Source organism: Vicia villosa, linkage group LG3 (genome assembly GCF_029867415.1).
Source record: "Vicia villosa cultivar HV-30 ecotype Madison, WI linkage group LG3, Vvil1.0, whole genome shotgun sequence".
Classification (NCBI taxonomy): Eukaryota; Viridiplantae; Streptophyta; class Magnoliopsida; order Fabales; family Fabaceae; genus Vicia; species Vicia villosa.
In genome coordinates, this window is record NC_081182.1 from 26,039,831 (window position 1) to 26,065,818 (window position 25,988).

The window sequence follows — 25,988 nt, forward strand, 5'->3', positions numbered from 1 at the left end:
AAATTAAGTATAAATTATGAAAAGGTATAATCATGCATACGCTCAAGAAAAGTCAAGAAAATATAATTTTTCACATCCCAAACCGCATTAAGTGGGCCTCACGGCGCTAAGCGCACTCCCAAACTTTGTCAACCAAAGATTTTGGCGCTAAGCCCATATGTAGGTGATTCAACATCTAAAACTACCCGAGTTCAATAGCCCTAAGGGCCCTCTGCGATTTGCAGAAAAATTCCTGCGCGAACAACATCAATCCCTTATGATTTCTTGACCCCAAGACACATTCTAATCATCATTTTCTTGCGATTTACGACATAACAACCTATTTCTAACATGTATTTTACATTAAGAGCATCACAATATAATTATTCATCACAATCCCAAGAATCATCATCAAAACCTAAACTTTCAAGTTCATAGAAATATTGAAATTGACCCTAGTTCATGTTACTGTTCATCGTATGGCTAAATATTGGCATCATTAGTCGTACCAATTTGATATTCCGACATCAATGATCATAATTTCATCACAATCATCAAATTCCATATAAACATCAAATTCATCATAAACCCTACCTATAATTAACCCCCAAATCAATCACAATGACAAGAATCACCCCCTTACCTTAGGTTGTAGCTAGTTTTGATTCTTGATGCGTTCTCTCTACGAATTCCTCCGAGTTCTTTATACCCTAGCTTTCTTCTTCTTTTTGCCTCTTCTCCAAACTTCAATTGTACAAAATAAACCTCTCTTCCTTCTTTTCTTTTTTTATCCCTAGGACCCCTAATATGGTCTTTCCCTTTTTGCCCTCACTTAACTTCTTACAATGACTACCCTTGTCATATCTAACACCAATATTAACCTATTTTACTAATTAAGATAATTCTATTCATAATTCTAATTATTCCATTATTATTTAAATAATCCTCTTAATTCGCTCTAACACATCATATTCATTAAAACATCACATAATCTCATCAATAAATCACAATAATCACATTTGACTCATATATTCACACTAAATCAATTAAATAAATAATTTAAATAATTAATATTGATTTTGGAGGCGTTACAATACAAGGTGGTTAATGTCTTCTTAGGTGTCACTCGTTCATGATTGTAGAGACTCGATCGTCTCTGAGCAGCTTCTTGTTGAAAGTATTTTTGGGTAAATATTTTCTAATATATCGTATCCACAGAGACTGAGTAATATTGCTGTCGTTCTATAGTTAACTTATAATGAGTCATGAAAAGTATTGATTTGTTTATGTGATCTCGAATTGCAATTAACAAAATAAGATTTAACGGAATAAAAGCTTAAAGATTGAATAACAATGGTGAATGCATATGTTAAGTTTTAGGGTTCATCAACCTATTCATATGCAATAATCAATTAATCCACATGTGAACATTATCTAAGTTATTATCTTCATTCATCCTCAAAACTGATATTATGTCTAATGATCAATCTAGAACCACCTCTACCGGTATGATATTCGATCTCTCAGAATAACTATAAGGATAAAGGGAATGAACAACGATGATATATGAAAACTTCTTCAAAACCTCATCTCTGAGTATTAATCAACAAGTCAATGTAAAAACCTAGGGCGAAAGTATAAACCCTATCTCTCGATTGATAGTTCAACAATGATATAAAATAAAAGCAAGGTTTTTCGTTGATAATAAAACTTAAACAATTGTTCACAGGAATTAATCAAAGTAATTGCATCTTCATAGGTTAACTACTACCTTAAACTCAACACAATGGGGTTTAGCTCTCCATAGCCATGAAGAATACACAAGGTTTCATGGAAGGATTCATCTTCATCAAGGGAATGTCATCAATTGATGTTGAATTCTCCGTCGGAAGTTGTTGTTTACTCTAGAATAGGATTACTCTATGAATTTCGTTCACCAAAGGATCTCTCTCTTATGAGGATTAGGGCTTCTATTTATAACAATTTGTCCTTGTAACGCAGCTGTCGCGGCTCGGCACGTACTAGCGCGACGCGAACCCAAGTCAGAGGGTTTGGCGCGTCTCGCCCATGATTGGCGCGGCTCGGCCTTTGCTTTATCCCACTTCTTTGTGATTTCTCTTCTTCAGAGCCTCTACGCCTGCGTGTTTCTTCGTCTTTGCTTCTTGACTTCAATATCTGCACAAATAACACCCAAAGTGACGCAAATTGTTCCACACTTAGCATCGAACCTCTAGAGTTCAATTCTAACCGTAAAATCCTTAAAAAGCACAAGATATGTTCACTTCGAGCTCAAAAGGTAGTAAATTTGACAAATGAAAACACTACTAATTCACTCCTAACACTTCTCGGGGCTGTATCTTATGAAGGATCGACTGAGTAGTACACCTTTCTTGTTCCTTTATTTTGAGGTGGACATTGTTATCCATAATCCCTAAAAATTCATCTAAAAATGTACCATTCCCTAGGATCCTGTTGGATTTAGCTTACTTTGAGACTGATGTTGAATGGGTATGAGATTTCTTAAGAGCTTGTCCATTAATCCCCTCTACGATTAGTGTGGATTGAGCTTAGTTTTCTTCTCTATTGTATTATCTTTAAGAAGACTGGAAAAGCTGGGTGTTTAGCTTGAAAAGACGATCAAGCAAAGACGTCTTGAACATTGTATCCCTTTGAGGTTATCATAAATCAGGGGAACCTTCCTCCTACACATTTTTTCCTACTAAGGGTGTGATCTTCATTATTATGTTAGAGTAAGTTATCAAATTATTGAAGGTCAAAGGATCTCCACTATTATGAATGTTCAGATCCAATTTCCAAAGATTTGATTGCTAAGCTCCGCCAGATCAAAAGTTATTACGAGGAATCCACCATTCACGAGGTATCTCGTAGGCGTTTCACTAGTGGTAGAGATTGCTACAACTAGTGGTAGCTCCGCACTCGAGATTCTCTGCATCTTCTCGCCTCTAGAGTATCCTAGTGCACCTCGATCTTTGTTTGTTAACTTTGTATCACTTTGTCATTCGAAAGAGATATTCTGATGACAGATTACCAGCAGATTTCCCGATGCGGTGGATCTCAGTGGCGACAATCTAATAAGATGTAATAAAATCAAAATATCCAATAACTCACATCATAATAATGTGTAATGTGTAGTGTGATTTACGATGGTAACTACTATTATTGGTAGTAACTCTGCGTATGAGACACAATTTACCTCATTGCGATCTAAGAATCCTGGTACCATGCATTCTTCGTTTATTGCTCTAGGATTACCCGACGTATGAAGGACACACTTCGATAGCTTATCTACGTTGGAAGTTGTTATGGTACAAATTCCATCGAAGACGGATAATTGAGGCAATACAAAATTTGGAGGTTGATCGAGGATCTTCAGTGTGATATTAGAGGTGATTGTCTCTATTTCTCGGCGATCCTAATAGGGATTCGATTTTGGATATAGAACGATCTATTTGTGGAATTAGGAGTCAATTTCTACATACGAGACCGTTCCATTCCAGAACCATAATTAGGTGTCTGTTAATAGTGAGGAATCTTACATCGTGGTGTTGATCTATAATATGGCGGCGCACGAGTGGACTTGCAAGATTAACACTCCAACGTCAAAATATTTCACAATTTAAGATGAGTATAGTAAAAAGTGGAGATCATAAAATATATCTTAAAATTCTCGTGTCATAACTTGTATACTTTGAGTCATTTGGAGCGGATTACTCTTGGTTTGAACCATGTCTTTATTGACTTTTGATCGATCCAAAACAATAATAATATATTTGTTTTTAATCTTTTTCATATTTCATCATTAATAATATAAAATTAAAACAAAACTAAAATATTCTATATATTATAAACAGTAATTCTATTATAAATTATTTTTTCAAAAAAAAAAAAAAAAAGAATGAAGATTAATTACATAATAAAAATATTTGGAACATATTAAAAAAAAACAGAAATATATTAGGAGGGCAGCAGTTTCTGTGTGCCTAATAAACGACAGAACAGGAATATTGGTGCCCTTACTTAGTGCGTCTCCTTCACATATCACCCACAGGTAACGAAAAAGAAAGAACTATCGGTAATGAGATGGATCACATGAAGGAAAGAATCTCATAATCCTAATCACATGATTGTTAACCCAAAACTGTAACATAAATCAATTTAACCTGAACCTCTAATTCTAATTAAAACTAACCTAAAAAAAATACTCCTACTACTGTACTCATACTAATTTAATCCTATAAGAAGACAAAACCGAAAAGAAAAAGCCACCGAGATAGTAACTGACACGTGTCTGTTTCATCGATCCTTAAAAACCTCCCTAAAATCCACAATAACCTTTTGTCCCATCCCATCCATTTTCTCTTCCATCTCACACAGCGTCACAGCCTATGCTTTTTTGTACTCTCATTCCTTTTCCTTCTGAAGCTTCTTTCATCTCTATCCATTCACACAACACCATATCAAAGAGCTGAACAACTAAAAAAAATTCATCCTTCAATTTTTTTCATTTCTCACCTCTTTCTCTTAGTTCCTTTCAAGCACACAAAACAAATTTCCATTTATAAGAACAAAGGAAAAGACAAAAGGTACCAACCTACCTTACTACTACCTTACCCATAGTGGACCCTTCAACTTATCACTTTGATTACGATTCATTAAACACTGTCGTTTACCAAAAAGGGTTTCATTTCATCTTTCACACCAAACTGGCGAAAATGAGTTTAACAACAGTAGAAGACGATTCATCTTCCGAAATCCATTTACCTGCAGAAATTGACTGGCACATGCTAGACAAATCGAAGTTTTTCTTCCTCGGCGCCGCCTTATTCTCCGGCGTCTCCGCCGCGCTTTATCCAATGGTGGTTTTGAAAACTCGCCAGCAGGTTTCATCTTCACACTTTTCTTGTATCAACATGTCGTGTGCTATTATGCGGTATGAAGGTTTTAGAGGCTTTTATAAAGGTTTTGGTACTTCTTTGATGGGGACTATCCCTGCTAGAGCACTTTACATGACGGCACTTGAGGTTACAAAGAGTAACGTCGGTACTGCTTTTGTTGATTTGGGGTTTTCTGATAATACTGCTACTGCTGTTGCTAGTGCTGCTGCTGGTGTTACTTCTGCTATGTCTGCGCAGTTGGTTTGGACTCCGATTGATGTTGTTAGTCAGAGACTTATGGTTCAGGGTTGTAGCAGTGGTGGCGGTGGTGGTGGAGGAAAGAGTATTTTGGCGAATCTAAATTCGGAGAATTATAGAAATGGTTTAGATGTGTTTAGAAAAATTCTTTATAATGATGGGCCAAGAGGGTTCTATAGAGGATTTGGGATTTCGATATTGACATATGCGCCATCGAATGCTGTTTGGTGGACTTCTTATTCTATGGTGCATAGGTTCATTTGGGGTAATTTCGGTTCGTGTTTGTGTAAGAGTGGTGGTAATTTGGGTGGTGGTGGTGGTGATGGGTGTGTTGGTTTTAGACCTGATTCTAAGGTAATGGTTGGTGTACAAGGTTTGAGTGCTGTTGTGGCGAGTGGCGTTTCGGCTATTGTGACAATGCCGTTTGATACTATTAAGACTAGGTTGCAGGTTTTGGATACGGAGGAGAATGGGAGAAGGAGGCCGTTAACTTTTGCACAGACGGTTAGGAATTTGGTCAATGAAGGTGGTTTGTTTGCTTGTTATAAAGGATTGGGGCCAAGGTGGGTTTCGATGTCTATGTCTGCTACGACTATGATTACTACTTACGAGTTTTTGAAACGCATGTCTACAAAGAGGCAAGATTAGTTCAATTTAGTTTCGTGAGATAGTTTTAGCAGCAAAATATATATTCATAGGATCATGGTTTTAAATTGCGACCGACGTTGCAGAGACCTCAAAATCCTCTATATTATGGTCGTAACTGCAAGTTGGTGAACACAATTTAGAACTATGCATAGGATAATAAGAATTAGGATTAGGGTTAGGATTAGGTTTTTTTTTTTTTCCTTTGGAATGCTTTTTTCTTCTAAATTTTAGTTTGTTAGGTTCTATGTTCATATGATGAATGAACCTGTAAATACAAGTCCTTTGCTTTTCTAATCAAAAGTTACCATAGGCGTTTCATATAATTGTTACTTATTTTTGAAGTTTTGTCTTTCATATTTAGAAGTAGTATTATTGCTCTTTAGATTACTCAATACTCATATAGTGAGGGATGTGACTCTGGCTTTTGCGGGTTTCAAAGGACATTGTCATGTAGAAAATGTGACATAAATCACAAGGTCATTAAGGTTTTCCTAAATTTGACCTTAAGACAAAATCAAAGTATCATTATTAATTTGCTTTTAGTTTTATTTATCTTGTTTTGTAGTTAAATTGCTGAATTTGGTGATTGTGTTTGGTATCATAATTATAAATTGGTACTAGTAGTTTAAAATTGGTAAAGTGATGAATGGTAGTGTTAGGATCAATCACTATTAGAGAATTTTAGGAAGGCACTGACAATTTGTTGCACATGAAACGTTTGGACGATGTGATTGTTTATTTTAAGAATATTATTCTTTAGTACTAAAATATTGTATTTCTTTTTTGGACTAAAATGTAGTTTTATTTCATCGATTCAACTAACTATGAGTTTTCTAAATTTGACTCATGCTTCCTTTAGGGTCCGTTTGGTTCAACGGAGGGGAGGGGAGGGGAGGGAAATTAATCGAGGGGAGGGGAATGGAGGGGAAGGGAGGGGAGGGAATTTAACTAAATATATGTTTGGTTCAAAGAAGGGAAGAGGAGGGGAGGGGAGAGATTTTTAACAACAAGTATGTTTGGTTCACAAGGGAGGGGAGGGATTTTAAAATCAATTTACCTTTTTATCCTTATAAATATTATTATTTATGCTTAATAAAAATAATTCTAAATAACAATAGTAATGAGTAAATTTCACCAAATAAAAACCTGTTCATTCATAAACCATAATATAACCGTAAACAACAACACACATTAGTTGAACTATATATCTTCAACGCAAATCAAACCATTATCTGATCTTATGATTCATATAACCCAATAAAACAATTTCTATAATTAAAAATAAATAAAATAAGATTAGAATATTAAAAAAAATAAACAGATAATATTTGAGTTAAAATTTTTATTTATAACATAAATATATTATATTTGCATATATTTTATATTGTTATTATTATTAATAGTATAATAAAAAAAGCCTTATTACTATCATATATAAGAACCGATATAAGTATAAGTATGTTATTATTATAAAAAAATAATAATATCAAAAAGGGAACTTCAACAAAATAAAAAGGAAAAAAATTCACCTGAGAGGAACAACGCACAAATAGCAACCGCGCAATAAAAAAATAAACGTGAAATAATACAAAGAAAAAAATCTAGTATTTAATAATTCAATAAGGACAATCTTGGAATTAAAAAAATGATTGAGGTTAAAATAGGGAAAATAAAAAAATTATAATTACTAAATCTTCCCTCCCCTCCAAATCCCTCCAATTTGGAGGGGAGCAAAAAGTGAGCTTTGGAGGGATTTTGCTCCCCTCCCCTCCCCTCCCCTCCCCTCCCTTTATAAAAAATGAACCAAACACATATTGTTATAAATATCACCTCCCCTCCCCTCCCCTCCCCTCCATCTACTCCCAACCAAACAGACCCTTATTTTCTAACTTCGCAAAAACAGTAGACTAGCATTTTTTCGCAAAATGTAAAATGATTTTTTTTTTAGTTTAGTAACCTAACTCCTAGTTTATTTGAAAATGAATTTTTTAAATAAAATAAAAATGATTTTAAATATTATAAAAATAAACAATGTTTGAAATATTTATTTGACAGGATCTCACATATTAATATTTAATTGATTGACATGAAAAACATAAGCGGTACTAGTTATGCAACTTTTTAGATTATGAATTTGTTTACCGTTAGATAAAACTAATTTTTGATTGGATGAAACTAATTTCTGAATATAAAATTCGTGACATATAGTTCTACACTTTAACCGTACGATTATAACGAGAGGTGCAAGTTACAGTCTTTTGTGATCTTGCTTATAAACTAAACAAAATAATTCTAATTTGATTTCGGTCAAAATTTCTAATCCAATTTTGAAGACATTAAAGCAAGTTTTGATACACATGTGACATAGGTTCAAGTTAACTTTCAACATGTTTTATAGTATGGTGTACATGTTTTATCTTTTAAAAAAGAATCAATTGATGAAGAATTATTTTTAGATTTTTTCTTTAGCCACCTCCCTATGGGGGTGACCCCCAGCGAAAAATCAAAACTACCCATGCTTCGGAAATGAACTTCCGAAGCGCTTTTTTTTTTGAATTTTTTTTGTCTTCGGAAATGAACTTCCGAAGATGTCAAAACCGTTAATATTTTCGGAAGTTCATTTCCGAAAATATTTCTGCATATACAAATTTCCCTCCTTCACTATTTCATCATTTTTCTCCAACACTTTTCCAAACCCTCTACAAAACCCAATCAATCTCCATCCATTTTTCGTCCTAAAATCAAGTTTCAAACCGTTGATCACGTTAAAGGGAGCATAGAAAGCTACAATTTCAGGTAAACATCACTTATTTCATTCCCTATTTCACTACATTGATTCAACAAAATTCTGCTGAACACTGATATAATTCGGAAGTTCATTTCCGAAATATGTTACCTAACATATTTCGGAAATGAACTTCCGAAAATAGGCCTGGCAGTAAAAAAAAAAACAGTTTTGGCCAACTTTTGATAATTTATTCATTTGTTAGGTATGGTGCATCCGGACAACATTGTGCAAGACGATGGAGTATTAGTTCCAGAAATTGTCAACGATAATAACGATCCGGTTATTGACGTTACTCCTATGATCAATGCGGTCGATGTTCGACAACATTTTACAATTGATCGGAGCTTCGGCGATCGCGAACAATTGCTTGATTGGGTTCGGAAGGAAGCTAACAAAAATGGATTTGCAATTGTTATTTTAAGGTCGGACAACGGAAATAGTAGGCGGAAAGCTTTCGTTGTTATGAATTGCGAACGGGGTGGTAGTTATGTACAATCAAACCGGGTGCTAAAACACGAGGACACGGGGTCGAGAAAGTGCGGGTGTCCCTTTAAGTTGCGTGCCACTCGGAGGGTTGATGATTTGTGGCGGTTAACCGTAATTTGTGGAATGCATAATCATGCCTTGGATGTCAAGTTACACGGGCATCCAATGGCGTGTCGTTTGTCCCGCGAAGAGAGAAATGTGATATCGGACCTAACGATAGTCAAAGTGGCGCCTCGCATTTCCGGAGACCACCGATTTGAAACCGCCATCTCAACCGGTTAAGACTAAAGGTGCACCGAAAAAGTCCAAAATTACACAAGATGACACATTAACAAAACGATCTCCTTCCTACTTTGAACATGTTGATGCATCGTTACCGGAAATTCATGAGACACCTAAGTCCAAGAGTAGTGGTAACAAAGGTGCCCGTATTTCGAAGCCACCTCGCACACCGCCGATAAAAAAATCACCCATTGTCTACATTGATGAGATGCCACTTTTTATGCACAAATATATCGATAACATCGTTGATGTGAGAGGAGACGGCAATTGTGGATATCGGGCCGTTGCGGGTTTGCTCGGTAAAGGGGAAAATAATCACACTTTAGTCCGACGAGAACTTCTTGCGGAGTTGACTTCGTATCGGGACATCTACGGCCGACTATATGAAAATCAAGAAAAGTTTGCAAAAATTCATGATGCACTTGTTCCACCACTTACCGGTATCGCTCCGGTCTTGAAGTGGATGTCATTCCCCGATATGGGTCATCTCATAGCAAGTGCATATGATATTGTATGCGTCGATTTGACGAGGTTTGGACTAAGTGAGACTTTCTTTCCACTTCATAGTCGACCGCCATTGGACTCGTCGGGCCGAATCATATGCATCGGGTATCTACGATCGCGGCACTTCGTCCAAGTGTTTTTGAAACCGGGGTGTCCTATACCGGCTACTTGTTGTCAATGGACCGCACATCGTTCAAATAAGGCGGAAACTTGGCCGGATCCTTTTGTTTCAAGAATGGCGGAGTTTGAAGAAATGATGAGCCAAGAGCGCGAGCAAAATAGAGAGCGGTCGAAGAATGAGCCTATTTTGGACTTAGGATCCACCGATTGGTTCGGTGAATTTTAGTTTGTTCCGGATCGTTTTTTGTATGTATTGTTGTTTATCATGTAAAATCGGACCGATTCAATACATGTATAATATAATTATGTTTTTATGACTTGCTTGTCTAATTTATGGTTAATGTCAATTCCATATGTTCAATTTAGACAACACACTAAGCAATCAACAAAATGCAAAATTTATGTCTGTTTCTGCATAATTCGGAAATGAACTTCCGAAATATGCTAGTCTGCCTCCTATTTTCGGAAGTTCATTTCCGAAATGTCCCCTGAGGCAGGATAAGATTTGTTAGGCCATCAATGCTCCAATAAGTCTATAAATACACACTCTTCTTCATCCTCTCCACACCACAAAACACAAATGACACAAACCTACCCCCACCTAGCATTTGTCTACTTTGAAACCGGCTACCCGATGCCGTTCCAATTTCGCTTCTCGCGCGACACGCCGTTTGCGGAGTTGATACCGTCGCTCAACACGCTTTTGCGCTATCCCGAGAATCGAAAGGTTGTCAAGCTCGAGTACCGCTCGCCATCGCTTAACGACGAGGGAGGCATTAAGTTCACACCTTTTGAGATCAAGAACGACGAAGATTTGGCGGTTTTGTGGACAACGTTCGACCGATTTTCTTCGAAGGGCCCGATCGAGTTGGACGCGAAACTTCAAAGATCGGCGGACGATGTTATCAAAATGTTGACTCATCCCCACCTACCTGTGATCAACAATATGTAACTTTAATTATATGTAATATTATCGTTGTAATCTTCACCCGATTAAATAAAGCGAATTGTTGTTGTTTTTCATTTTCTTCTGTCAAGACTTATTTTCGGAAGTTCATTTCCGAATTCCCCAAGGGGGGTGCGTCCGGAGGTGAACTTCCGAAACACCACATTTTCTGAAAAAGTAACTTTATTTCGGAGATGAATCTCCGAACTCAATATTTTATATTAAAAAAAACACGTTTTCGGAGATGCATTTCCGAAAACACCTTTTTTAAGAAAAAAAGTACAGTTTCGAAAATGAACTTCCGAAACAAGGGGTATTGTGGTAAATTCACCAGGGGTGGGCAAGAAGGTTGGGAGGTGGGTGAAGAAATTTTCTATTTTTATAATAATTTGATGATATCTTAACATGTCTTTAAGATTAAAACAGTTTATACATTTATATTTTTACTTTAAAAACTACTTAATATTTAACTGAATAATTGATAAAATTTCTGAATAATTATACCACCCTTTATAAAATTAAAACTTAAATAAGTGTTGAACAACTAATTGACAACGGTTTAGGAAACTAAAAAGAACTATGAACTTAAGAACAAGAAAAAAGAACCATAGTCCAAGATAGCACTAAGATTCTAACATATCCATAAAAGAAGACTATTAAAAACATTTTCTTTTTAATATTTTTTCAACCACTCATTTTACGTGAAATTTTATTTTATTTTTCTCTTTTAATAATAAAATTGTATTTATCATTAAAAAATTATATTAAATTATAAATTCTAGTCAATAAATATGTAAAAAAAATATTATTTTAAATTTCTCATAATTTAAAATATTCTACAACAAAATATTTCAAATGTTAGAATATTTTAAAATTATTAAAATATAAAAATGTTAAATACTTATTTATAATTTTTAAAAATATTTAAAAAAATTCTATAATTGTCCCTTGACTCCCTTCCATTCAAATATAGGTAAGAAACCAACAAAAATAAATAGTAATGTAAGTATTAAATTTGCTCAGAGGATAGGAGAAAAAAATACTGGTGATCCTGAATTTGCGGCATTCCTAAAACCAGGGGCTGAAAAGAGAAAAACCATTTCAATAAACCCAATATTGTGTACCAATAATCGGCCAATTTATTTTTCTGTGGATAGTTAGCCAGCCCTAGAACATTGTGCTGCAAAAACAGTGTGCTAATCTCTGATTTGTCTTCCATATCCAATTTATCTGCTAGATCCTTTGCAAAGATGCTACAGTACAATTTATCCGAGGCAGAAATGTAGCAAATGGAAATAGGACAATAATTGTACTACTAGTACTCTGTTGATGGGCGACATGGATAGGATAATAAGATAACAACGTTATCCCTTGTCCTGTCCTGTCATTCAGTAAAATTATGCACAAAACGGTTAAACTTCCTGCACAAACGGTAGTTATATTTTCTTTAAATAATATTTTTTTTAAATAATAATAATAATAATTATTATTATTATTATAATGTTAGGAAAAATCAATGATGATACCGTAAAAAATAGAGATGTAGAAGAGAGTCTGTGAATAATTTATTTTAGTTGGATAATTGTTGCGTTTTTACATGAACATATAGTATACTATTTATAGCATTGTGATCGTAGATGTAATAGTTCAAGTTACTATTCTAAGTTGATAATTTTGTAGATATAAAAGATATTTACTATTCACAATATATTTTAAAATAGTAATAATAATTGCTTATTATTATAATACTCTCTCTTTTGAAATATTTGTCATGATGTTTCGTTGAAGTCTTGTTGAGAAGAATCCTATGGGAACATAAGTTGCCTCATTAAAAACAATATTAAGAAAAATCCATTGGGATAAAAATTTTAATAAGGGAAAAAGAGTACAACATTATGCTCCCCCTAAACAGAACACATATAGCTATTCTTTAAAGATCTTAAAGGTGACGCATTCCAATATTTTGTACATGCTTCTTTGTCTTTAATTTTTCTATTTATGATGTATTTTATCTAACTTTGATTGTGTGTAGATTGGATGAAGGATGAAGTACAACCCCGACTCATAAAGCGGGGGATATGGTCGGTAGGGAGTGAAGCTTCTCTGTACAAGATTCTGACGCTACCGAGTACGTCGAGCCTTCGTGCTTGTCCGTTGGTGACAGTGTCAAGCTCCCCTTCCTCTATAGGCCACCAAGATCCTCTTTTAGAAGATGATTGCACATATTTGGTCAATCTTTTTGGGCCTGCCCTAGAAGAGGAACAAACGAATTTGGCTCAGTATATCCTACATGCCTCTTTCAATTTGGCCCTTGGAGGAATAGGCCGCTGGAAAGCTCTTTGGTTCGACCAACATTGTCCTAAGAAGCAACAGCTGGAGAAGAGTATTCGCGATCTGAAGCTTCAGCGAGATAAATACATGCAAGAAATAGAGATAGCTTCTATCTCTCTTACCGTGATAAGAGATGCTTTGTTCCCCCTTAATCTTGTTAGTTCTATCTCCGACCAGGTGACCCACCCGGCGAGGACTCTAGTGAAGAAGAACTATGCTCTAACCTCTATTTGAGACAAATTATCATATGCTCAGGCATATTTAGAGCCTTTGCGCTTTAAGAATGCTTATCTGACTCAGTAGTTGGCTGAGTGTACGAGCTTCGACTTTAGGGTGGTTTCGTAATCGTTCGATAATGCTTTGCAGCAAATGAGCACTTTCATCGTCCTCTACATATCTCGAGGGATCTGGGTCTCTTTGCAGGAGTAGAAATGTCAACCACATCTTCTTATTTTTATTTTTATTATATTTTTTGTATTGTCTGTATAATACTAATGTAATGGAAAAATATATGTGGAATATATTGCCATTTCGGGAATGAAATGTTTTTTTTACCTGTATAAGGTATATTTGAAGGATCCTGAGTGCATAGTTTTGTATCTTGGAGTGAACTTACAAGGTCTATCCTTGAAGTTTATTGGACATTACTAAGGCCGTCTCCGACCAAATTTCGGTTCCCCTTCCCCCACCAGATGAAAACTCGAACTAGTATAGACGTGTGGTCTACCCACCACAATCTCTGGAGTGAATAATTGTTAAAGGGGGTGGAATGTTATTTATTGTAGGGGATTAATTGTTGTAGTCAGACGTGCAAAGCATTTGTGGCAATACCCTTGACTTTAGGTGGGGAGTTGATTGTTGTATTTGGACATGAAAAGCATTTTCGACAGTACCCTAATTTTCTTTGTGCGTGCTTTGTGTTATGGGGAATTGGTTGTTGTAGTCAGACGTGAAAAGCATCTCCGATAGCACCCCTAATTTTCTTTGTGTCGAGCTCCAATCCTGTCGTACGTACCCCAAATTCGTTGCTACTATACACAATCATAAAGGAATGAATGTCATGAAAGATTCATATTTCATTTATACTTAAGGTTGTCCTTACACATAAGGAGAATGATCATATAGTTACAACGTTTAATATAAATGGAAAAAGAAACATAACCAAGCAGGCTAGCCATCGCTTATTTCCCTATTCGCTTTTGTGGGCCTAGACACTTCTTGGGAGAAGGATGCCCATCATGTTGAGCTGACTGGTGAGGGAAGCTATGTTAATCTCCATAACCATGCATTTTCCTCGGTCTTTCTAGAGCGGTTGATAGATTCTTTTTGCTCCATCGAAGTCGACATTAATGGTGATCGGCTCTCTCTGAATGTTGTAATACTTGAGTTTGAGGTGGACCAGTGGTGTCACAACATCCAGCATAGTGGCAAAAGGCCTTCTATGATGCAATTGTAAATACTCTGACAAGGGATGACGAGGAATTGCAAATTGACTACTCGAACATCCTTTCCCTCGCCAACTGATATCACCATCTCAAAGTATCCCCATTGACGGGTGGTCGTTTCGTTGAATGCTTGCAAGTTAGAGCCTTCATATGACAATAAGCTTCCTCTTTTAAGGTTAATCTTTTCAAACAACTCTGAATACATAATATCGCAAGAGTTACCCCGTCAATAAGTATCAAGGAGACATCAAACTGCTGATAGTGGTTGTGATCACCAGGGGAAACGTTGTTGGGGATCCCTCATATCTTGTCTGAGTCTTAGAATCCCAACATATGATGTTCAGAGATCTTTATTGATGTACCTCCCTCTTTTTTTGGACAAATAACATATCAACAGTTTTCCTCTTCATTGTCCCCTTGAAAATTATAATGTTAATAGGATGATATTTTTAACATGATAATTTCATTAATTATAATGTATAATATTGTAGTCATTTAAAAAATAATTACTTTTATAATTTGTGATAAATAAATTATTATAAAATTAAAATTTTATTTAATCTCTTTATTTCTTATTTATAACAATTTGTATTTAAGTTATTCTTTATTAATAATAACTCACTTTAATCATATTATAACTATATTATAAATAAATATCTTTTTAAAATAAAATAAAAGAAATTTGAGATTTTAGTTACTTCGGATATGCATGACTGAATTAATCAATATCCCAATTTTTTGTTAGCATGTCGTCCGATATGGATATTCGAAAAGTATTTTAGAGTTTTCAGAGGGATTTTTTGTCCCATATGAACGTATAAAGAAATTTCCTAATATTAATCATTTGCTGGATTTATGGGGCTCTTTACTTGGTCCACTGAGGCCCAATAATCCACGACATGGGCATCACAATTTCTTTGTTGTTCCGGATTCTACTAGAAATGTTGTGTTTAGTAGTCGAAACTCCTAGAATTTCAATGTGCTCTGTTTTCTCTAGAACCTCCCACAATCTTCCTACCACCCTTTTAAATTCCACATATTCTCCACACACAACCCATAACAAAAACTATCAAAAAAAACGAAACGTGCAACAAACACAAAATCACTCCGACAAAGAAAGCAATGGATATCCGACTAATGGGTTTGGATTCTCCACTATTCAACACTCTCCACCACATTATGGACGACACAACCGACAAGAATCTAAACGCGCCGACACAAACATATGTTCGCGACGCAAGAGCAATGGCTGCAACTCCCGTTGATGTAAAGGAGTATCCGAATTCATACGTGTTTGTGGTGGACATGCCTGGGTTGAAATCTGGTGACATAAAGGTTCAAGTAGAAGATGATAATGTGCTATTGATAAGTGGTGAGAGGAAGAGAGAAGAAGAGAAAGAAGGTGTTAAATATTTGAAGATGGAAAGAAGGGTTGGTAAGTTTATGAGGAAGTTTGTGTTACCTGAGAATGCTAATGTTGAAGCTATCTCTGCTATCTGTCAAGACGGTGTTCTAACAGTTACTGTTAATAAATTGCCTCCACCTGAACCTAAGAAACCCAAGACTATTGAGGTTAAGATTGCTTGATCGGTGTTCCATTTCATATTTACAAATCAGAAGTTGTGTCTGTTTTTCTATAGTTGGTTTGTGTGGTAATGGCTGTGTGTTTTTGCAGTTCTCCTTATATGATTATGATCATGCAATGTACTGTGTAACAATATGAATTTGAACTTATGAAACAGTTTTAAGGCATGCTCTTTGTTTGGTAGATTTCTTTTTATAATGATTAAGGAGGAGGCGTGCAAAAGCATCACCGTACTAGAGTATATTATCTTAGTTAGATTGGAACTTGACATTCAATCTATAATTTACGGCACACCTCAATAATAAAATAATGTTTAGTTGAGAATGAATATTAGATAAATTTAAGGTTTCATATCTGCCCAGGAAGTAATCTTACTCTATCTTGTTTCTAGTTTATGGCCTGATGGAAAATTAATCTAGAAGATCACAAAGGTTAATAGAAATAGACAAATTGAAATCAAAGCATTGTGTTGGAGGATAAATATAGCTAAATACAGCTTAGGACGAGTGAGAATTTTAAGAAATTCTAAATTTTAAAAATTTAAATAATTAAATTAAAATTTATTAATTTTTAAATTTTTGTTTGAAATTTATTAAATTTTAAAGTTTTATTTGGATGGAATATTAAAATGAATCGTTAAATTTTTGAAATTATTTTTATAAATTTCAAAATTATGTCCAAATTAAAAACATGAAAAATAAAGATTAATTTGTAATTTTCGAAAAAAATTGAACGGATCAATTTTAAAAACTGAAAATTATTAGAGAATTATTTGTAGTTTTTTGAAAAATTTGAAGTGAATTTAATTTTTTTATAAAATATGAGATCATATTTTAAATGAAAAACTAATAATAAATAATTTAACATTTACATTTTATAAAAGTATAAATGAATGAGCAATTTCAAATTTTTTAGTTTTGGTGTGATTTTGAAAATTTTTAAATTTAACTTGAATAAAATACTTTATAAATTTATACCATTTTAATAATTCTCCATATTTTTCATTCAAACAATAAATTTTGGTTAAGTCATTTTTAGTTTTCTCAAAAAATTATTTTCCTTCGTCAAAATGCTTCATCCAAATACACTCTTAAAAATTTTTAAGATCTAGCAAGTAATGTTTTTGAGGTAGTGTCTGGCCCGAACAAAATAGAGAAAGAGGGAAAATCAGATAATAGAACAAATTATATTATGTTACTTGGTTATACCAGGAATCAAGATGAAAAACCAAAGAATAAGGATCCATAAAAATTCTAGAAAAATTGCTATAAAAGGGTTACACAAATCAAATGAGATACACACAAATTTCTTAACAATTGTATGCTTCTCATCTCTAATAATCACTGACTTAAACGTTGGAGTGTGTGCATGTACTACATCCCTCCTCTCTTTAAAAGAGAGTCGAGGAAGAAAAAGAGGTCACTTGTGAAAGCACTAAAACTTGGCCATTTCCTGAAGAAGCTTCCTCATCATAAGGAACAATAACAGTGTATGTGAAAAAGTAAATAACATCTCAAAATAGACTATAAAAACAGACTATCAGAATACTCAAAAAATGGCAAACCTTAGGAAAATACAAACTTACAACCTTGATCGGCCATAATTTGTAGCAAGCACGACCGTGAGAGAAATCCCACATGAAGAGTGAAGACGCATTGCCTCCTCTTCCGTGCTAGAGAATCAGATCCAACAATCTTAAGGTCCCCACACCCACTCCAAGAGAATGAGAGATTCTTGCATTGAGGATTTCCAAGTAGTTCCTCTAGGCAAATTTGATAGCACTCTTGAGCTACTTGTTGGCCTGCTCGAATCGTATAGACTCTCCCATCAAAGAACGGGTATTTTAAGGTTTGATACAAGGTGGACACAACATCTTCCAGGGTGTTGATAGTCGGTCGCCCAGAATGATATTGTATGGTGATAGGGCGTCCACAATGAGGTAGCTAGCGTCAATCGCCTACCACCTTGGTGTCTGCTCTCTCGCCATAGGTGGTTTCCAGGTTTATGTGACCCATTATTTGTACATGTCTGCGTGATAACCCCGTTAAAAAACCACTAAACATTTTTATGTCGTTCGGATCTAGCTGCAGTTTTTGGAAGGTGTCCCAAAATAGGACGTTAGTAGAGCTTCCAGGATTTATCAGGACACACTTGTTGTTCCAGTTATAATGTTGTACAATGATGACCAAGAGACCATCGTCGTGAGGTTTGATGTCGAGGGCACCATCCTCGGAGAAGGAGATGTTAACCCATGTTTTCCCTTGAGAGCTTATAGAGAAGCCATAAGATATTACATTTGTTGTAAACACCTGCCTTGCGTATTTCCTCTGGGAAGATCTAGAGTTACCTCCACCTACAAAACCTCCGACCATGCGTACTTAAGAGGAATTTATCTCTAGTGTAATATGTTTTGTGAGAAGTTGTTGTTTGGTTTGTGAGCAACGCAATAAGAGCTCTCTATCGATTCGTGAGATTATACGTCAAAGTCTTCGTTTGATTTATGAGTTTAGTCCGATGTAAAATATCTCATTCAGTTCTCTATAGTGTCCTTCAAGATCTTTTTTTCGTTTGTGAGTTTAGCCACGTATAAAAGCACTCGCTAGGTTCCAAAATGATCCTAGTGTTAAATCTCGTGTTTCATTTGGAGGATTGTCAGTGTGAAACTTCAATTTAATTGTAAGAAGATTTTTGGGCATAACCTATGAAAAATCTCACATTTATAATAGAAACTCTCAAGAAGAAATTATTTGGGATAAGAGTATGTCAGGTGGTTGGAATGAACCTCTATAAATTTCTAGTGCAATTATCTTAATCCTTATCTCTTTATATTTCCGCTATTTATTTATTTATGGTTTTTTTCATCTTTCCTTTACTCTTATTTCCTTTTCTTTATTTGTTATGTTACCTATTCTTTGTTTGATTTATAAATTTTTTTTAAACAATTATATTTATCAAATAACTTTCTCTTATTTATTGGTATGTATTTTTTATTGGTGAAAGAAGGGGTGTGTATTTTTTTTCTCATTGCTTCTACTCTGGTGCTATTTTTTTGTTGCAACTTATAAAGATGAACCTGAATATAAAGTTCGCAATTCAAACGATAAAGTCATAAAGTTGCAAATTCCACATCCAAATATCAACAAAAGTGTAAGGAAAGTAGTAAAGCATCAATGTTTATTGTTATAGTGGCACATATCATTTACCTTAAATAACCTTCAATACAACGGGTTAACTATTAAGATAATTTGAACATTGATGGCCTCATGATCAAATATTAATGTTGGACATTCATTGAATGATCTTTGTCACCTTATCATACATGTCAATGTTAGACCTATACATAAGGATCCTAGTCGCCATATCATGCATATAAATTTTGGACTTTCACTAAAGGATCATTGTCCTCTTATGAGGCACATAATCTACGGACCTTCATCAAAGGAGCCTTGATAAAGAAAATTCGACTCGCCCCAAGCGCGCTTGAGGGACATGCCCTAAGCGAGAAATTCATTCAATTAGGGCAACATGGAGGAATACGCCTAAAAAATAATTAAAATTACAAAGGAAGAAATTCAAATAAGGTAAGCTAATTGTTGCAAAAGAACCTTCAAAAGAAGAAAGTAGATAACAAAAAGTACACATGTCTAAAGCATCAAATGCTACAACGCTTGAGGGACTCACCAATGAAACGATTGAGGGACTCGCCCTAAGCAACGATTGAGGGACTCGCCCCAAGCTCTACCCTTGGAACTCGCCTTCTAAAGCTACACTTGAGAAACTCACCCTATAATCTTCATTTCAAGGATGCACTTCTCTAAAAAATGGATTTAAATAACTTTTCCCTTCCTAAGTCTCATTTCTTGATGAGTGGTTGAGGCTGCCCTGAGGGACCATCTCCTTCGAGTCAAGACTGACAATTATCCCCCCTTCCTCAGGGCTAAGCCTTACGAGGTGTCTTCACTAAACTCAAAGAACATTGAAAACACAAAATTTATAAATATGTCGGATAAGGCGAGAGAGTTATCTTTAAGAGATCCCAGAAGGGAGATGTTACAAGAAAACTTCTATCGCGGTAATAATGCATATGGTACAAGAGAAAATACCTAAGAAGTATAAAAGGGAACTCATCTTTTTAAGTCTCGACCAAAGGAATCATCTTTCAAAATCTCACTTAAGAAACTCGACTATCTAAGTCTGAAAAAAAAATTACATTTAACCTAGTTTAAATCTCCTTCTAGCCCAATCCAATCCAAGAAACCTTCAATAAATACTTCAAGTATGAAAATTTATTTACGAATGTCATCAAATCTCAATATACCAAGTCTCTTGCTATATGCACTTGAGGGAACTCTAACTAATCATTACTGATAGATATTCATTAATATTTAAAACACATGTTTAAAGGTGAATATATCACTAAGATTTACAAAATTTTAAAATGCATTTTAGTTTCAAATTGTTTATTTATTGTTTCAAATATTTAATGCGATCGCAATAAAAAAAAAAGTATCCAAATTTTTTAATTAAGGTAATTTATAAAGACATTTTAGAAATATACGACATTAAGCTAGTAGCTTCCACACTTTTTGGGCTTTATTATTTACCTGGGCCTCAAAGGCCCAATATTCTCTATTTCTCCTTGTTTTGGAACTTACTAGAAACATTGAGTTCTAAGATCGAAAGTCCTAGAATTTCCGATACTCTCTGTTTTCTCTGGAACCTCCCATAATCTTCCTACCACCCTTTGAAATGCCAAACATTCTCCACTCTCATTCCATCCAAAACAATCTTAAAACAAAACTTTCAACGAACACAAAATTACCCCCACAAAAAAAGCAATGGATTTCAGGCTAATGGGTTTAGACTCTCCCCTCTTCAACACTCTCCACCACATTATGGACCTCACAGACGACTCAACCGACAAGAACTTAAACGCTCCAACAAGAACATATGTTCGTGATGCAAAGGCAATGGCTGCAACTCCCGCGGACGTGAAAGAGTATCCAAATTCATACGTGTTTGTGGTGGACATGCCTGGGTTAAAATCTGGTGACATAAAGGTTCAGGTTGAAGATGAGAATGTGCTATTGATAAGTGGTGAGAGAAAGAGAGAAGAAGAGAAAGAAGGTGTTAAATATTTGAAGATGGAAAGAAGGGTCGGTAAGTTTATGAGGAAGTTTGTGTTACCAGAGAATGCTAATGTTGAAGCTATCTCTGCTATTTGTCAAGATGGTGTTCTAACCGTTACAGTTAATAAATTGCCTCCACCTGAACCAAAGAAACCTAAGACTATTGAGGTTAAGATTGCTTGATCGGTGTTCCATTTCATGTTTACAAATCAGAAGCAATGTCTGTTTTTTCTGTTTCTCTTGTTGGTTTGTGTAGCAATGGTTTTTTGTGTTTTCGTAGTTGCCCCTATAAGATGATCATGTGATGTAGTAATGTGTAACAATATGAAAATAATGAATTTTAATTACTTGCTTTGTTTTTCTGTTTGTAATATTGTTGTGTTGCCTATAGTAAAATTTAGAAACGTAAGTATTAAATAAAAGAAAATGTTTCATTAACACTTTTTTGTCATCTAATTCAGTTTATGTTTGAAAAAAAGTTAACAATTGATTGGAAATGATATTGAGAGGAATCACATAATTTACAAATTTGATATTGAGAAGTTTCATGATCAGCTTTACCCCAAAAGGAGAGTTATTAAGCAATCTAATACGTCACAAATTTTAAGTGTGAGAACTAATTAATTTCTAGTGTGAATTTAGATTCTGCATAACAATTAACTTTCAATAAAAATAGCACGCGCTTCCTCTGGAGATAAAATCCTCCCTGATTGAATGCCAATCTCTTCTTTATAACCTCGCATGAGCATGAGATGGCCGATATTGATCCTAACATAGTGTGCCGCCAGCGCCCATTACGTCTCTTAATGTCGGAGGACGCAATTCCCAGAAAAGTAGAAGTCACTGTTAGTACTATTAGGAGCCTATTAGACCCAAATTCATTTTCAAAGTCAAGTATATAGAGTGGTTGTCCAACGTGGTTCTGATAGAAAATAAGGGATATGTGTTAATTATACAAATCTTAAAAGGTCTTACTCAAAAGATTTTAACCCGCACCTGATTCTTACCCGCTTCCGAATCTTAAAAGGCCTTGCCCAAAAGATTTCAACCCGCTCTCGAACATTGATAAATTTGTAGATAATTCAATCGGATATCAATTGCTCTCATTTAAGGACGTCTATTTGGGAAATAACTAAATACCTATGTACGGACCCAAATAGATAAAGACAGTTTTCAATACCGAGCATGTCAATTACCAATTCAATGTCATGTCTTTTGCGTTAAAAATTGCTGGTGCTATCTACGAGAGAATGATGAACAAGATCTTCCAAGAAGAGATAGGGGATAACTTGAAGTGTACATGGATTATGGATTATATGATCGTAAAGTCTAATCAGGAGGAGCTTCATGCCCAACACCTTCAGCGGGTGTTCAAGACGGTCTGACATATAATATGTGTCTCAACTTGGAGAAATGCACTTTCGGGGTAAGGGTCGACAAATTCTTAGGTTTCTATTTGACTGAGCGGGAAATTGAAACAAACTCAGATAAATGTGAGGCAGTGGTCAAAATGAATTCACTGACATCGAAGAAGGATGTTTAGAGGTTAAACGATATGTTGACTTCCTTCGATAGATTTATTTCAAAGTTTGCATAACACACTTTACCTTTTTATATAATGTTGAAGGAAAAGATTGATTTGAATGGTTGGTTAATTGTGAAGAGGCGTTTGAATTCGTGAAAAGGACTTTAGCTACATCTACGGTACTCAGGTGACCAATTCCGGGAGAAGTCTTGTACCTAAACTTAGTTGTCATTGAGGAGGCAGTAAGGGTCGTCCTGATTAGAGAATCGCAAACCAACTAAAGCCCAGTTTAATTCATTTCAAAAGCCAACGTAGTACCATAAGATAAATAAGGCACCCTTGGTTTTAATAATAGCATCTTGTAAGCTCTGACAGTTTTTCCTCACACATTTCATAGTGGTTCAGACAGTTTTACCACTAAAACATATGATATATCAACCAGATATGGCCGGGTGTTTAACAAAGTTGGGCACTGAGTTATCTGAGTTTGAAGTGTCCTTTGAGGAAATGAAATCTTTGAAAACCCAATTGTTCGCTGAATTCCTAGCCAAAATGACTCTCGTGCCCCTACAACCAGATCGTATATAGATAGTCTTCAGGATCGTTCATCTAATAGCAAGGGAAATGGTGCGGGTGAGATTTTAGAATATAGTTTTGGTTTGGTTGTGGAAGTGTTTGTAAGGTTCGAGTTTCTAACCACCAGCAACCAAGATGAATATGAGGTTGTCTTCGCCAAGACCATGCTCGCGGGGGATATTGGGGCCGAATACATGATGCTACAAACAAACTACCAATTGATTGGTTGTTTCCCAAATAAGGGGAGAAGCCCAAGAAAAGGATCATTTGCTATATTGGTACCTCAAGCTGGATGTTGACAAGTTTGCAGGGCATAAAGCATTCAAGATTATCCATGTGCCACGTGAGGAAAACTCCTGAGCCAATGTCCTATTCCGGCTATCCAACAATAGAAGTCTCGATATTAACCAACATTTCGTTCAATAAATTAGAATTATCCCAAGTGTTGAATTTAAAGTTAATATGGTAGCACTTGTATATGACGTAGATCCACTTTCTTAGATGACCCCGATTTAACATATATCGATTCTCGAATTCGAATCCTTCCATCAGATCCATCCAAAGAAACTATGGGGAAAAGAAAGTTAGATGGGTACACTATGGTTTGAGAGACTTTGTATAAAAGGGGTTTGTCTACACCATTGTTGAGGTGCTTATGGAAAGTAAAGGTCGATTACACCCCTGGAAGAGTATGAGGAAAATGGAGGGCAACACCTGGGGGGTAAGGGATCTAGTTAAGAATGTTCTAAAGAGGGGTATTATTGGCCGACCATGATCTAGAATACCCAATAATACGTAAAAAAATGCGACCAGTGTTAGTGGCACGAGGAAGTTTTCAATGCCATAGCCACCGAACTAAACATATTAAACATCACGATGGATATTTATGCATCAGGGGATGGATATCTTCGGGTCCTTCACCCCGACACCGGGACAACTTAAATATCTTATTGTTGTTGTGGATTATTTCACTAAATAGATCGAGGCCGAGGTGCAAATAACCCACATTTTCTGAGCTATTACAAGTCATAATTCTTATTTATATCTTTTTTGTTTTATCATTTAATAGCTCAATTTATTGCATTTTATTGTTTTTAGAGTAGTTTACAAGGAGTGCAATATGTGCTCTCTTTTATAGTTTTATGTGTTTGTTGCTTTTTACAAGGTTTGTTTTGATGAGCTCAGGCATATAACAGTCGGGAACAATATCTAAGAGTAAAAAAGAAAGCAAAAGGCTAGAATCAACTCAGAGGAAAAGAGAAACAACAAACTATGATTCCTGCGACATACATAGTTGAAATATGTATTGGAAGGAGAACTGTTTTGAATGGATAAGAACAAAGGCACTACAAGACAAAAGGTAGTACGTAGTACACCCACTACATGTGTGCCATGCAACAAAAGGACAAGCGTCGTATGCTCCTCTGCTGCAGCAATTTTCCCTACTACACTCCCCCCAAATGTTTATACCTGATTTTCATGATATACGAAAGAGAAGAAAAGGAGGGAACTTTGCTGCTTTTACCTTGGACCTGATTTGATTTACTCTCAAGCCCATGATCCAAGACAAATGAAAAAATCCTAGCTCATGCATCTATAAAAGCAACACTTGAAGATTGAAGAAATAGCCCAACTTCTATTAGAGAAAAATCACGAAGAACAAAACCTGTGAAGGAAAGAGTTGAGTGAAGATGAAGTTTCTTCTTCTCACCACCCCATGTGCCTATTGCTGAATCCTGGCGCGACAGAAGGTGTCACTTGTTAATTATCCATTGCAAGAAGACAAGACGTTGCTCTTAAGTTGTTATTTCTTTTCTACTTTGCATTTTAAAGTTGCTTTGAGAAAATTGTAAAATAAAAAAAGTTGTAAAATTAATAAGAAAATTATGTTATAAATGAGCCTAATTTTGAACTTTTTCGTGTACTCCTTATTTGACCTTATTAATTGACATCACTAATATATGTTTTCACTCATTTCATATACTCCCTTCGTTTTTTATTATAAGTCGTTTTAGACTTTTCACACAGATTAAGAAAAATAATAATTGTTGTATGAAAATGAGAAATTATGAAGGTTTTTACAAAATTATCCTTCATTAATGACATGTGGAAGATAAATTTATATAATTGAAAGGAGAGAGAATAATAAATATTTAAGGATATAATAGGAAAAATAGCATTAATTATTTATTGGAATTGTAAATCGACTTATATTTAAATACAATTTTTTTCCAAAACGACTTATAATAAAAAACGGAGGGAGTAATATTTAATGAAAATTCATTAGTAATTAAATATTTATCCCCGCAAATTAACTCTTTACAATTTCTTAATTAGTCTAGAGACAAATATTATACTTCCTCCATCCCAAAAATAATTGTCATAGTCGACACTTTCACACATATTAAGAAATCGTTATAAATGAAAGAGAGGTAATAATAACTTTACCAACTTATCTTATCAACTATTGGTGTAATTAAATTAGTATTAA

General features: G+C 35.0%; 3 protein-coding genes across 3 annotated transcripts; all 3 read left to right on the forward strand.

The window, feature by feature from the left end:
* Nucleotides 1–4,324: 4,324 nt before the first annotated feature.
* LOC131660731 (uncharacterized) lies at nucleotides 4,325–6,057 on the forward strand. Its single transcript, XM_058930032.1, has one exon. It carries the CDS (start codon nucleotides 4,713–4,715, stop codon nucleotides 5,778–5,780), a length of 1,068 nt encoding a protein of 355 aa, XP_058786015.1. The 5' UTR covers nucleotides 4,325–4,712; the 3' UTR covers nucleotides 5,781–6,057.
* A 9,650-nt stretch (nucleotides 6,058–15,707) lies between these two features.
* On the forward strand, nucleotides 15,708–16,434 carry LOC131655216 (17.1 kDa class II heat shock protein-like). Its single transcript, XM_058925107.1, has one exon. The coding sequence runs from the start codon at nucleotides 15,805–15,807 to the stop codon at nucleotides 16,267–16,269; it is 465 nt and encodes a 154-aa protein (XP_058781090.1). The 5' UTR covers nucleotides 15,708–15,804; the 3' UTR covers nucleotides 16,270–16,434.
* A 4,541-nt stretch (nucleotides 16,435–20,975) lies between these two features.
* LOC131655217 (17.1 kDa class II heat shock protein) lies at nucleotides 20,976–21,898 on the forward strand. The gene has a single exon (XM_058925108.1). The coding sequence runs from the start codon at nucleotides 21,106–21,108 to the stop codon at nucleotides 21,577–21,579; it is 474 nt and encodes a 157-aa protein (XP_058781091.1). The 5' UTR covers nucleotides 20,976–21,105; the 3' UTR covers nucleotides 21,580–21,898.
* The last annotated feature ends 4,090 nt before the right edge of the window (nucleotides 21,899–25,988 follow it).

Excerpts from the sequence above, each read along its gene's own strand:
- LOC131655217 (XM_058925108.1), top strand. The coding sequence starts at position 21,106 with ATGGATTTCAGGCTAATGGGTTTAGACTCTCCCCTCTTCAACACTCTC.
- LOC131655216 (XM_058925107.1), top strand. The coding sequence starts at position 15,805 with ATGGATATCCGACTAATGGGTTTGGATTCTCCACTATTCAACACTCTC.
- LOC131660731 (XM_058930032.1), top strand. The coding sequence starts at position 4,713 with ATGAGTTTAACAACAGTAGAAGACGATTCATCTTCCGAAATCCATTTA.